This window comes from Dipodomys spectabilis, unplaced genomic scaffold, assembly GCF_019054845.1.
Source record: "Dipodomys spectabilis isolate Male_0828 unplaced genomic scaffold, ASM1905484v1 ptg000477l, whole genome shotgun sequence".
NCBI lineage: Eukaryota > Metazoa > Chordata > Mammalia > Rodentia > Heteromyidae > Dipodomys > Dipodomys spectabilis.
The window spans coordinates 1-11,378 of record NW_024871154.1 but is presented as its reverse complement, the minus strand read 5'-3'; the positions used below and the strand labels follow the sequence as shown (position 1 = coordinate 11,378).

Here is an 11,378-nt window from a genome sequence, read left to right as displayed (position 1 = left end):
AAAATGTGTTATTCATATGAGTAAATATTATGCAGTCATTAAGAATGATGATCTTCACCATGGTGACCAGTTGCAGGGCGGGGTACCTAGAAGTCAGTAACAGGGGCCAAACTGGAGATGATGAGCAGATGGAGCCATGGTTAGCATTGGCACAGATTCCACTGGACTGTGAGCAAGCAGCAGCCTGGGCCTAGGTTGGTCCAAGATTACTCACCATGCCAGAAAGGGGGCAGCAACAGGAGATGTGATGGAATCCGCAGAGGAAGAGATCTTCGCGCTGTCCACCTCTTCCGCATCTGATGCAGAATTTGATGCTGTGGTTGGATCCATAGAAGACATAGTTGTGGATACCAAGTTCCAGGAACTGCAGCAAAGTTTCATGGACAAATACTACCAGGAATTCGAAAACTCGGAAGAGGATAAAACCACCTACACATCAATTTTTCGTGAGTATCTTTGTTCCATAGAAAAATACATTGAAGAGCAGATGCTGAAGCGGATTCCCAAGTTTAACATGGCAGCTTTCACTGCAACGTTAAAATACCATGAAGAAGAAATCACTGGTGACATACTGGACATGCTGCTCACCTTCACAGACTTTCTGGCCTTTAAAGAGATGTTTCTGGACTACCGAGCAGAAAAGGAAGGCCGGGGCCTTGACTTAAGCAGCGATTTAGTGGTGACTTCTTTGTGCAAAACATCTACCAAGCCAACTTTCCAGAATGATTTTGGGCACTAGCTCTCTCCTCCAGAAATGGGAGCTTTCTAGATGTTGTGGGCCCAACAGGCTGGGATAATGTTGTTTTACATGGTGATAGAAGGCTATCTGGGAAGAATAGGTCCTGTCCTGCAGCTATTCACCAATATTGAGTATTGACAGTAGACCTAACCCTCCAGAGGCCTTCTCCTAAAGCACTGCCATGTTCAGAAACCCTAGTGCTGCCACCAAAGTAACCACCTTTCCTGAATAGGAATCTGACTACCATTCCGCTTAGGAGACCCTTTATCTTTGGCATACGAGTTCCTGTATTAATACCATGGAAAGCAATACCATTACAAACCCTACCTGTCCCAAGTACCATAGGTAGGGTTTGTACCAACCTCTGTGCTCACAGAAATCACATGGGTAAGTGATTTGATCCCAGGGGCCCTCCTGGATGGAGTTTTTAACTAATTAGAAGCGTTTATCTGAGATACTTATAAACAGGATAGTTTTTTTTTTTTGGGGGGGGGGGGGAAGGGGAGAGATGTGTTTTGTTAAGTTTGTTTGGGAAGTATTGGCGATAAGAATTCACTGAAAGAGATGTCTGTAACCAAAAGCTACAAGTGAAAATTCATCTTCTGGTATTGGGTTTGTAGTTATTTCTATCATTGTCCTCATGTAATCTCTAGACGTGATCTCATGATAGATGTTTCTAGAAAAGCCCTTTTTTTCTTAAGCACTATTTCTGAAAAAAAATAATTTATAGATAAACACTAAGGGAAATACAGTAGATCTAATCTAAGAATTTTCATAACCTCTGTGGTCTCATCTAGATGTTTCTAGAAAAGCTTTTTTTTACTGTCACCATTTCTAAAAACAATATAGATGAATACTAGGGGAAATACAGATTTTTTTATTACCATCTACTTAAATATCAAAGCATTAGACAATGTGTGCCTTTTTTACTTGATACTTCTATGAAGACAAAAGCTTTTTTATTGAAATCACTGTTTTACCAATTGATACATGTTATGTATCAAATAGAAAGACATGGAAACAAATGCCCTTTTCTTTTTTTATTTTTGACAGTCCTTGAATTCAGGGCCTAACCATTGTCCCTGAGCTTCTGTTGCTCAAGGCTAGCACTCTACCACTTGAGCCTTAGCTGTACTTCTGGCTTTTTCTGTTTATGTAGTACTGAGGAATAGAACCCTGCACTTCATGAGGCTAAGCAAACACTATATCACTGAACCACATTCCCAGCCCCAGAAATGCCCTTTTCTTATAGCATATTAAACGTGTTTGTATAGCTTTGTTTAAGATCTTTTCTGTATAAACCAATTTGTTAGGTTTTTGGTTGAAGGGGAGAGAGTTTGCTCTCTCCTCTTGCAATTGTTTCAGTTGCAATTTTTTTTGGTCATGGGGCTTGAACTCTGGGGGTGGGCACTGTCCCTGCACTCTTCAGCTCAAGGCTGGTGCTCTACCACTTGAGCTACAGGGCCACTTCCGGGTTTCTAGTGGTTTATTGGAGGTAAGAGTATCACAGACTTTCCTGCCTGGGCTGGCTTTGAACTGTGATCCTCAGATCTCAGCCTTCTGAGTAGCTAGGATTACAGGCGTGAGCCACCGGCACCCGACCAATTGCAGTTTTAAATCTAGCCTTCCTGTAGAAATTTTTCTTAGGGCAGGGCTGAGGATGTAGCTCAGTAGTAGAGCACTTGCCTAGTATGTGCAAGGCCCTGGGTTCAGTACCCTTTTGAAAAATGGTGGTGTACTATTCTTGCACAATTCCAGTAAGAGGATGATGCAGGGAACTCTAATGGTCATTTCTCTAGCTTTTTACTAAATAAAATATTACTGACCAGAAAACATGCACACCATAGCTGTAGAAAAAAGAAAAAGAAAGAAAACTACCATTTTTAATTCTTTTAGTTTGACTTTCTAAATTAAAGTCTTTTCGATAAAAATTTGAGTCTGCACTTGAAAAAGAAAATGATGGTCTCTTTATATGTAAATTCTGTGAGTATAGAAACTATTTGTATTCCCTGCATCCTTGGGCCTGGCACAGTGTCTAGACAGTAGTAACAGCATAATAGACTCACTAAAAATCAGGCTAGGAAAGCAGTATAGATTATAGATTATATGCCTTATGAAATATATAGGTGTGTGTTCATATCTTTTTTATTTGGCTAAATTTTATGCATTTTTGCTATAAGTATTTTTGTTTCTATAACCTAGAAAACGAACTTTGAAAGGAGAAGAAGAAGAATGAAGGATTAAAAAATAAAGAATAAGGATGGAAAATACAGAGCAGTGGCTACTGGGAGATGGATTTGTGCTTTTTGTTGTTGTTGCTCTAAAGACAGAACCAGTAGCATTTCAGAATATCAGTCTGAGAAGTCTCTTATCCCCCTGTGACCATTCCACACAGGTAACAATACCTACTCTCCCTACTACTCTACCTACTTTGACTGCCTGGAAAAGTAAATGGTCCCCAAGTTCTTTCTCCCAATGGGAAATGGACTTGAAGGATTCTGCAAAGACTAAAAAAATCTCAGAATTGCTAGTCTCTCACAAACTTTTAAAGGCCCCATCTTCCCCAGCCCCTAGCTCATCCTCAGACACAATGCGTCACCCTAGAAGCTTCTGTGGTTCTGTTCCACTGACACACAGTCTGGTCTCAGCCTGTGTAAATAACATGGAACATGGTACTAGTCCAGGACTTCTCCTTAGATTTAGTCTGGGCACCTGAACTCTGTTCCTTTGCCCTTCTTACATGCTGTCTGACACTTTTTCCTTCCCAGGTCTGCTCCGAGCTTGCTCTCCAATCTGCCTTTCTGGGCTCACTCTCTTCCCCAGTTCAAGTATCCTTCAGTCTTTCACTACCTCATTTGGTTCCCTCCTCCATCATCCCTCCTCACAACAGTTGGAAAGGAAATCTGCTTTGAACTCTGCCTTGGAATGTGAACAGTCCAATGTTCTTTCCTGTTGCAAGGAAGGAAGTTCTGTTCTCTCTATCCATCTCTAAACACCCTTCAATTAACCTCACAACTTTCACTGAGCTGGTCTCCCCCAGCGGGGTCCTGAGATAGCACTGGAGACTGAGATTTTATTCACATGAAACAGATGGATAGAGACTTGAAGTGTAACCTGCCACTGGTGGCTCATGCCTGTAATCCTAGACACTAAGAAAGCTGAGATCTGAGGATCATCATTTGAAATCAGCCCAGGCAGAAAATCCCATGAGACTCTTGTCTCCAATTAACCACAAACAGCCAGAAATGGGGTTGTGGCTCAAATACTAGAGCACTAGCCTTGAGCACAAAAAGCTCAGGGACAGCACCTAGGCACCAAGTTCAAACCAGGACACACACACACACACACACACACACACATACACACACACAGAGGCTGAAGTGTGACTGTTCCCAAACCCTGCTGCTCCTAATGTGAGTTTTGTTGAGCCAGTGTGCTCAGCTTCTTCTCTTTATGTTAGGCATCAGATAGAACAGGGCTCCCAAAGTATGTCCATGGTTTTTGGTGTGGGTTCTTGCAATTGACTAAAAAGCCAGTAAAAGTAACAGTACATAAACTACTTGCCTCTGTTCCTACTATCCAGACAGTTCCGCCAAAGGCAAGTAGTGAAAGTTAGAAGGGAGATAGCTCCTGCTCATATCCCTTGAAAAGATGAGCAAGGATTTGTGGCCTCTCAAACTAAACTTGAAAATATATTCTCCAAGTCTTCACACCAGGGCTGCTAAATTCTGGAGATCAGACAGGATGGACTGCAGCCCATCTAGGGCTTAGACCCATCTAGGGCTTAGATATATGGAGTCCAGGCTGTGGAATTCTCCTTAGTCATAAAGCAGATGTGCAGATACCCTCCTTCATCCAGGCCTATCTCGCTTCTGAAAGTAAACATAATCTGGAATAAAGTGCAAGCCAGAACTTCCCAGACCCAAATGCAAGCACTTGGAATTGGTTTAAGATATGGGAAAATGAACACAAACCTTAAGTATCTCCTTAAATATGTCCTTCCTGTTTCTCTTGATAGCTGCCTCATTTCCATCACCCTTCCTGGGTTTTGGTTTCAACTTTCTGAGAACAGCTGAGCCATTTTTGGAAGAAGAGTAGCCAAGCATTGTCCCCATTTCTAATTTTTCATCCAGCTGGAGTTAGCTACATTAGCATAACATGCTCACCCTCTCTTTCCTGATAGCTGTGTTTTGAAGGAAGAGGCTTGTGTGCAGAGCAATGTCTCGCCCTCCTCTCTCAGGGTCTGGCTGACCATAGCAATCTTACATTTTGCTATTCTGTGTGCTGAGAGGAGTCTGATCTCCTTCAGTGCTGCCCTGTGCTGCCTGTACCCAGATGGGGAATCTGGCCCATTCCTAAGATCCAGTAATAAGAGACCTATGTTACCAAAGCCTCTCTAGTATCTTCATGTCAACAATAATGGAAACATTGAATCTGTGTTTGTTCATTCCTCTTCTTTTTTTAACTTATTTTTTATTGTTACTATAAAGGTGATATACAGGGGGTTAATAGTTACCTAAGTCAAGTAATGAGTACATTTCTTGTCAGACAGTGCATCCCCTTCCCTTGCTCTCTCTGTTTTTCCCTTCCATCCCCACCCACAAGTTGCATAGTTCATTTTCAACATAGTGCCTAGTGAAAACCGCTGCTGCATTGGTTCACCCATTGTTCCTCTATTTCTGTAACCCCCTTACTCTCCCAAAGACAAATACATGAGCAAACAAGACAAAAGGGAAACGAAAACAGAATCAAAGAAGAAAACTTCTTGTTTCCATTTTGTGGAGTTCATTTCAATAAATATTATTTTCTATGATCAAATGTGCATAGGCATGGCACTTTTAGTTCCTCTTCTTCTTTGTTAATACTACTAGAGATCAAACTAAGGGCCTGATACATGCTAAGCACATGAATAACTGCTCTAAGCTAAGGGCTCAACCACTGAACTACATCCCCAGCCCATCATTTGTTCATTCTTTTGTTTGTTGTTTTAATTGGCTTAGAATCTGTATAGGGGAAAAAGAGGATGCTATATTGACTCCCTTAGATCTCAGGAGCTGTTTACAGAAGGAGAATTTGTTTTCTGGCTAGGTAGAGACAGAGCAAAGTTATTAAGCCCCAGTGGAATGTATTCTCTTGACAAGCTACAGTCTCTCTGCTTCTGAGATTGGATTATGGAGGCCTGGAGAGGGGGCAGAGTATGGTTGAGATGAATTCCTTGGGAGTGGGAAGGTTCCCACTTTAACACCATGCACACTCTGGCATAAGAACCCAACCAATTGAGTAAAGGAGAAACCACATCTATTCCCTGCCCTTTATACTCACTCCTGACTTCTGGAAGACCACCACCCACAGCTGATTTCCCTCTACTCTTGGGCCTGGTTGGTCTTTAAGTAAGAGTCACACACCAACTTTTACATCTAGTGCAATTTATTGAGAAAAGGAAGTGCAACATACTCATTATCAGAATTTCCACAACCCAGGAGATAAAGGGGACAGAGGTGAATAAAGATATGATGCCCAGATTGAAGAAGGGCTCCCCAAGAGCCAACAGTCTGGAGATGGCACTGACCCTCTGCCCTGCTCCCCTCAGGTGGAGATCTTGAGCAGATGCCATCTTTAAACCAACCTTTCCCAGAATGCACATGGCCAGGCTGCAAGGTGGGCTTGGACTAAAGTGCTGCTGTCCAAAGTGAGTTCCATCACAGGGGCTTCTAATCCCAGACTAGTAACCAGACTTCCTTGGCTTAGAAAAAACTTGGAGATGGAGGAGTTAAGAGTTCAGCTCCTTCTCCAGGAAACTTGAGGAAAAGTGAAATTGAGATGTCTGCACCTGATCATGCCAAGCAGAGTAGGACCTGCCAAGGCAGGCTGGGAGGGAAGCAGGTGGGTGTGGAGGGCTGGCCTGGGATATCACTTGGGGCACTGCTGGCTGGAGCTGGTAGTGATCTGGGAGAAGTGGTGACTGCTATTGCCTCCACAAGCAGACTTGTAGCCTACTGAGGTCTGGATGCAGGCAGAGCCAAAACCCGCTCCACGCTGGCTCACACAGCTGCTGCCTCCACTGCCGAGCCTGGTCCCGCTGCTGCTGCTGCTGCTGCCGCTGCTGCTGCTGCTGCTCTGGTAGCTATTCATGCCAGCCCTGCCCCCACTTCTCCTGTCCTGTCCATAGCTGCTACCGCTGCTGCCTCTGGTGCCGCCACTGCTGCTTCCTCCTCTGTAGCCACTGCTGCTACTGCCATTGACTCCTCGGAAACCTCCAGAGCTGCTGCTCGTGCTGGTGGTATTGCTGACCACCGCTACGAGAGAGCATACACTCAAATTAGGAGAAAAGAAGGTGGAGATCAATGACCAGTGTCCCCTGCTTGACTTAGATAAAGCTCAGCTTCTCTAAGACCTTAATTTGCAACTAAGAAGTGTGAGCCTGGTTCTCCGGCATCCTTGTCCAAAAGCAGGAACCAGAAGTGCCCACAGAAATTTCTGATTCTCCGACTTAGGACATACCCTACAAACATGAGGCAGGGGGCGGAAGGTTTAAGTTTTGGCCCCAAAGATAGTTCAGCCTATACTGGGGACAGAAGATGTCAGTGGCCAACACCCTGGTTGCAGTCAGGTGACTTCATTAGATGAATCAGGCTTTCTCCCCTGAAGCTCAGTCAGTAGGGATGTTTCTAGCTGTTCGTTTTACAGCCCAGGGAGGTTTTGAATGTGCTACTTACAGATGCTCACAGAATTCAGGTACTCTCCAGACATCCTGAAAAGGAATACAATATGGGAGTTATTTCTACAGTGGTTCAATAACCAAAAACTTCGGGAGTCACATCTTCCCATGTGCCCTAGGAGGCATCAAGTTCCTGGGAGAAGGAAAACTATTCCAAGTCTCTTTTCCCATCTCCCCAGAAAAGAGGGATGATCCAGAGTTGAGATTTCTGGTACTCTCATTACTATATCTTTCCATCTTCCTGCCCTATTTCCCTTCATCTTAAAGATTTCTTGCATTAGCCTGGGTGCCTGTGACTTATGCCTATAAGCCTATCTACTCAGGAGGCTGAAACCTGAGGACCATGGTTCAAAGCCAATTGGAGCAGGAAAGTCATGAGCCTCTTATCTCTAATTAACCACCAAAAAGCCAGAAGTGGAGCTGTTGCTCAGGTGGTAGAGTATCAGTCTTGAGTGAAAAGGCTTAGGTACAGACAGCATCCAGGCCCTGAGTTCAAATCTTCCCCTCTCCCGCCCCCCCAAAAAAAAACAGTTCCCAGTTTCTTAGTTGCATTAGCTATATTTCAAATGTTCAAGCAGCTAATGGAGTACTGTATTGGACAGAACAGGTATAGAATATTTTCAGCTTCAAAAGTTCAGGTAGATACCCCTAGTCTATAACACACATCATAAACCCAAAGCCCTTTTCCTAACACATTGCACATTGTTTGTAATTAAATATTGATAGTCTGATAAACTGGAGAATTAGATGATGCTGACTGATTAGAAGCCTAAACGTTTAACAGTCATTCAGGAGAGTCCTGGACATTGGTTGTCTGGGTAATCCTCTCCTTATCAACTTGTTCATTTAGGTCATTAGCAAAGATATTTTAAAATATTATCTGACAGGCAAGTGTCAGTGTCTGTAATCCTAGCTACTCAGAAAGCTGAGATCTGAGGATCCAGACTGAAAGCCAACCAGGAAAGTTCCTGAGACTATTCTCTCCAACTAATCAAGTGATAGAGTGTTAGCCTGAAGCAAAAGAATTGCAGGGACAGCACCCAGGGCCTGAGTTAAAGCCCCAGGACCTGTGCACGTGCACACACGTGCACACATGCACACACACACACACACACACACACACACACACACACACACACACACAATCTTATCTAGAGAATACTGGCCTTGGCCCCTTACCTGTACTCTTCACCCTCCAGGAGCTTGCGGTAGGTGGCAATCTCCACATCCAAGGCCAGCTTGATGTTCATCAGCCCCTGATAGTCATGCAGCAGATGAGCCAGGTCATCTTTGGCCTGCTGTAGGGCGCTCTGCAAGTCTTGAAGCTTGGCATTGGCATCCTTGAGAACCATCTCACCACGCTGCTCAGCTTCTGCAATGGATGTCTGCAGGTTGGCATTCTGGGACAGAGAGAGGGTAGATAAATTATGGTAGGAAACAAATACCTCATTGCTCCTGAGAAGAGATCTCTTCCTCCATCCAGCATCCGTCCTACCTCTTCCTCAGAAATCCCATTGGAGCATGCTCAAAAAACAAGTCACTGTTGAAATGGGCAAAAACACATCCTTGGCCCACTGAAATCGACTTCTAACTCAGCTAGTACAGGAATGCTTTGCTGTTGGGAGCTCTCTTACTGATCATGTCATTCCTGTGATACAAAGCAGTCGTGAAAGTTATGCCGAAGAGCTCCACTGAAGGCAGAATCTGCTGAGAGCTGAGTATTTGAGGGCTAGAGAGAGCAGAATGGGCAGCCATCTCTCCTTTAAGGAAGCATTCCAGGAAATCAAGCCTCCAGAAGGACCATCTGGGAGAACAGAAGCTCCCAGAGTCTGACACCATGAAATGATAGACAAAGCACGTGGCAGAGGAGCCCAGCCAGTGCTCTTCCTCCTCCCCAAGGCTCAAAAGCTCACCAGGATCACTCCATTCAGTCGAGACCCACCTGCTTCTTAACATTCTCGATCTCTGCCCGCAGCCTCTGGGTCATCATGTTGAGCTCCATGATCTCATTCTTGGTGCTTCGTAGGTCGTCCCCATGCCTGCCAGCTGTGGTCTGCAGCTCCCCAAGCTAACAGAGGAGAAACTCATCAACATGACTTGGCAAAGAATTGGCACACTCTTGGTAAAGCTCATTGGGTCCTGATGACCTTGAGAGAAGGATTTGCACCTTAGTCTGGTACAGGGCCTCAACCTCCGCCTTGCTCCTCTGGGCGATCTCTTCATACTGAGCACGGACCTCGGCTATGATGCTGTCCAGGTCCAGGCAGCGGTTATTATCCATGGACACCACCACAGACATGTTGCTGACATGATTCTGCATCTGGGACAGCTCCTACAGGGAACATGGATGGTCGTTAAGACAATGTCTCCCATCCTCCTCCCAAAGGAGGTTAAAAACGAACCCTCTACTGGCAAAGATACCCCCCTACCCCCAAGGAGGGAGCTAAAGAATGGGGGCAATTAGAAAAATAAGCTTACATTTCAGACCTGGCTACAATCTAAAGAATGGCAAGTCTAGAAGGCTAGAAGAAAGTGAAATTGCATAGATACTCAGGTTGTCAACTTGAAAACATCAGCCAGTGAGCCTGCTTGTATAGGTCTCCATGGGAGCACAGGAGGGAAGAGTATTATGAAGTAACAGGCTAGTAATACCAGACTAGAGGAGTAAAATGGGCTAAGGGAAGGAGAGTCCCTCCCCATGGGCCAGGTCAGTCCCCAAAGCTATGCTTGAGAAGATGTCAACGGAGATTCTCTGCTGCTTAGCAAACCAAGGAATCACCATGTCATAGAGGGTCCTCAGGAAGTTGATTTCATCTATCAGGCTGTCCACTTTAGCCTGCAGCTCAGCCTTGTTCATGTAAGCTGCATCTACATCCTGAAAGAGAAGTCAGAAACCCAGGGAATGACCTCCTGCTCCCTCCCGATCCACAAAACTTTCTAGCTTTCATCTTTCCTATTAGTCCCTCCCCCAGACCTTCTAATTGTGGGTTCTTACCTTCCCTGTTAAAAAAGAAGAAGGAGGGAGAAGAAGGAGGAGGAGGAGGAAAAAGGAAGAAGAAGAGGAGGAGGAGGAGGAGGAGGAAGGGGGAGTAAAGGTGAGTAAAGGGGAGGGAAGGGGAGGAAGAAGAGGAAGAAGGAGGAGGAGGAGGACAAGGAGAAGGAGGAGAAGGAGAAGGGGAGGAAGGGGAGGAAACAGGAGGAAAGGGGAGGAAGAAGAGGAGGAGGAGGAAGAAGAAGAGAAGAGGAGGAAGAAGAAGAAGAAACAGCAGAAGAAGATGCAAAAGAATAAGAAGATGGAGAAGAAGAAGGGGAGGAAGGGGGAGGGAAAGGGAGAAAAGAGGAGGGAAGGGGAAGGAAGAGGAGGGAAGGGGAGGAAGAAGAGGAAGAAGAAGAAGCAGAAGAAGAAGCAGAAGCAGCAGCAGAAGAAGAAGAAGGAGGAGGAGGAGGAGGAGGACAGGAAGAAGGGGAGGAAGGGGAGGAAGGGGAAGAAAGGGAGGAAGGGGAGGAAGGGAAAGAAAGGGGAGGGAAGGGGAGGGAAAAAGAGGGAAGGGGAAGAAGAAAAAGAAGAAAAGAAGAAGAAGAAGAAGAAGAAGAAGAAGAAGAAGAAGAAGAAGAAGAAGAAGAAGAAGAAGAAGAAGAAGAAGAAGAAGAAGAAGAAGAAGAAGAAGAAGAAGAAGAAGAAGAAGAAGAGAAAGAAAGAAGAAGAAGCAACAGCAGAAAAAGAGGCAAAAGAAGAAGAAGACAGAGAAGAAGGGGAGGAAAGGGGAGGGAAAGGGGAGAAAAGAGGAGGGAGGGGGAGGAAGAAGAGAAAGAAGAGGAAGAGGAAGAAGAAGAAGCAGAAGGAGGAGGAGGAGGAAAAGGAGGAGGAGGAGATGGAGGAGGGGAGGGGGAGGGGGAGGAGGAGAACAGGAAGAAAGGAGG

General features: G+C 45.0%; 2 protein-coding genes across 2 annotated transcripts; one reads left to right on the top strand and one right to left on the bottom strand.

The window, feature by feature from the left end:
- The first annotated feature begins 247 nt into the window (after positions 1-247).
- Positions 248-739, top strand: LOC122098416 (ADP-ribosylation factor-like protein 2-binding protein). The gene has a single exon (XM_042668823.1). The coding sequence runs from the start codon at positions 248-250 to the stop codon at positions 737-739; it is 492 nt and encodes a 163-aa protein (XP_042524757.1).
- A 5,910-nt stretch (positions 740-6,649) lies between these two features.
- On the bottom strand, positions 6,650-10,344 carry LOC122098348 (keratin, type II cytoskeletal 2 oral-like; the record flags this gene model as incomplete). Its single annotated transcript, XM_042668727.1, has 6 exons — positions 6,650-7,035; positions 7,456-7,490; positions 8,637-8,857; positions 9,400-9,525; positions 9,625-9,789; positions 10,237-10,344. Coding segments are annotated over 6 exons (1,041 nt in total), but the record flags the coding sequence as incomplete, so codon positions are not given.
- Positions 10,345-11,378: the final 1,034 nt, after the last annotated feature.

Bases quoted from the DNA above. Each gene is read 5' to 3' on its own strand.
- LOC122098416 (XM_042668823.1), top strand. From the start codon at position 248: ATGGAATCCGCAGAGGAAGAGATCTTCGCGCTGTCCACCTCTTCCGCA.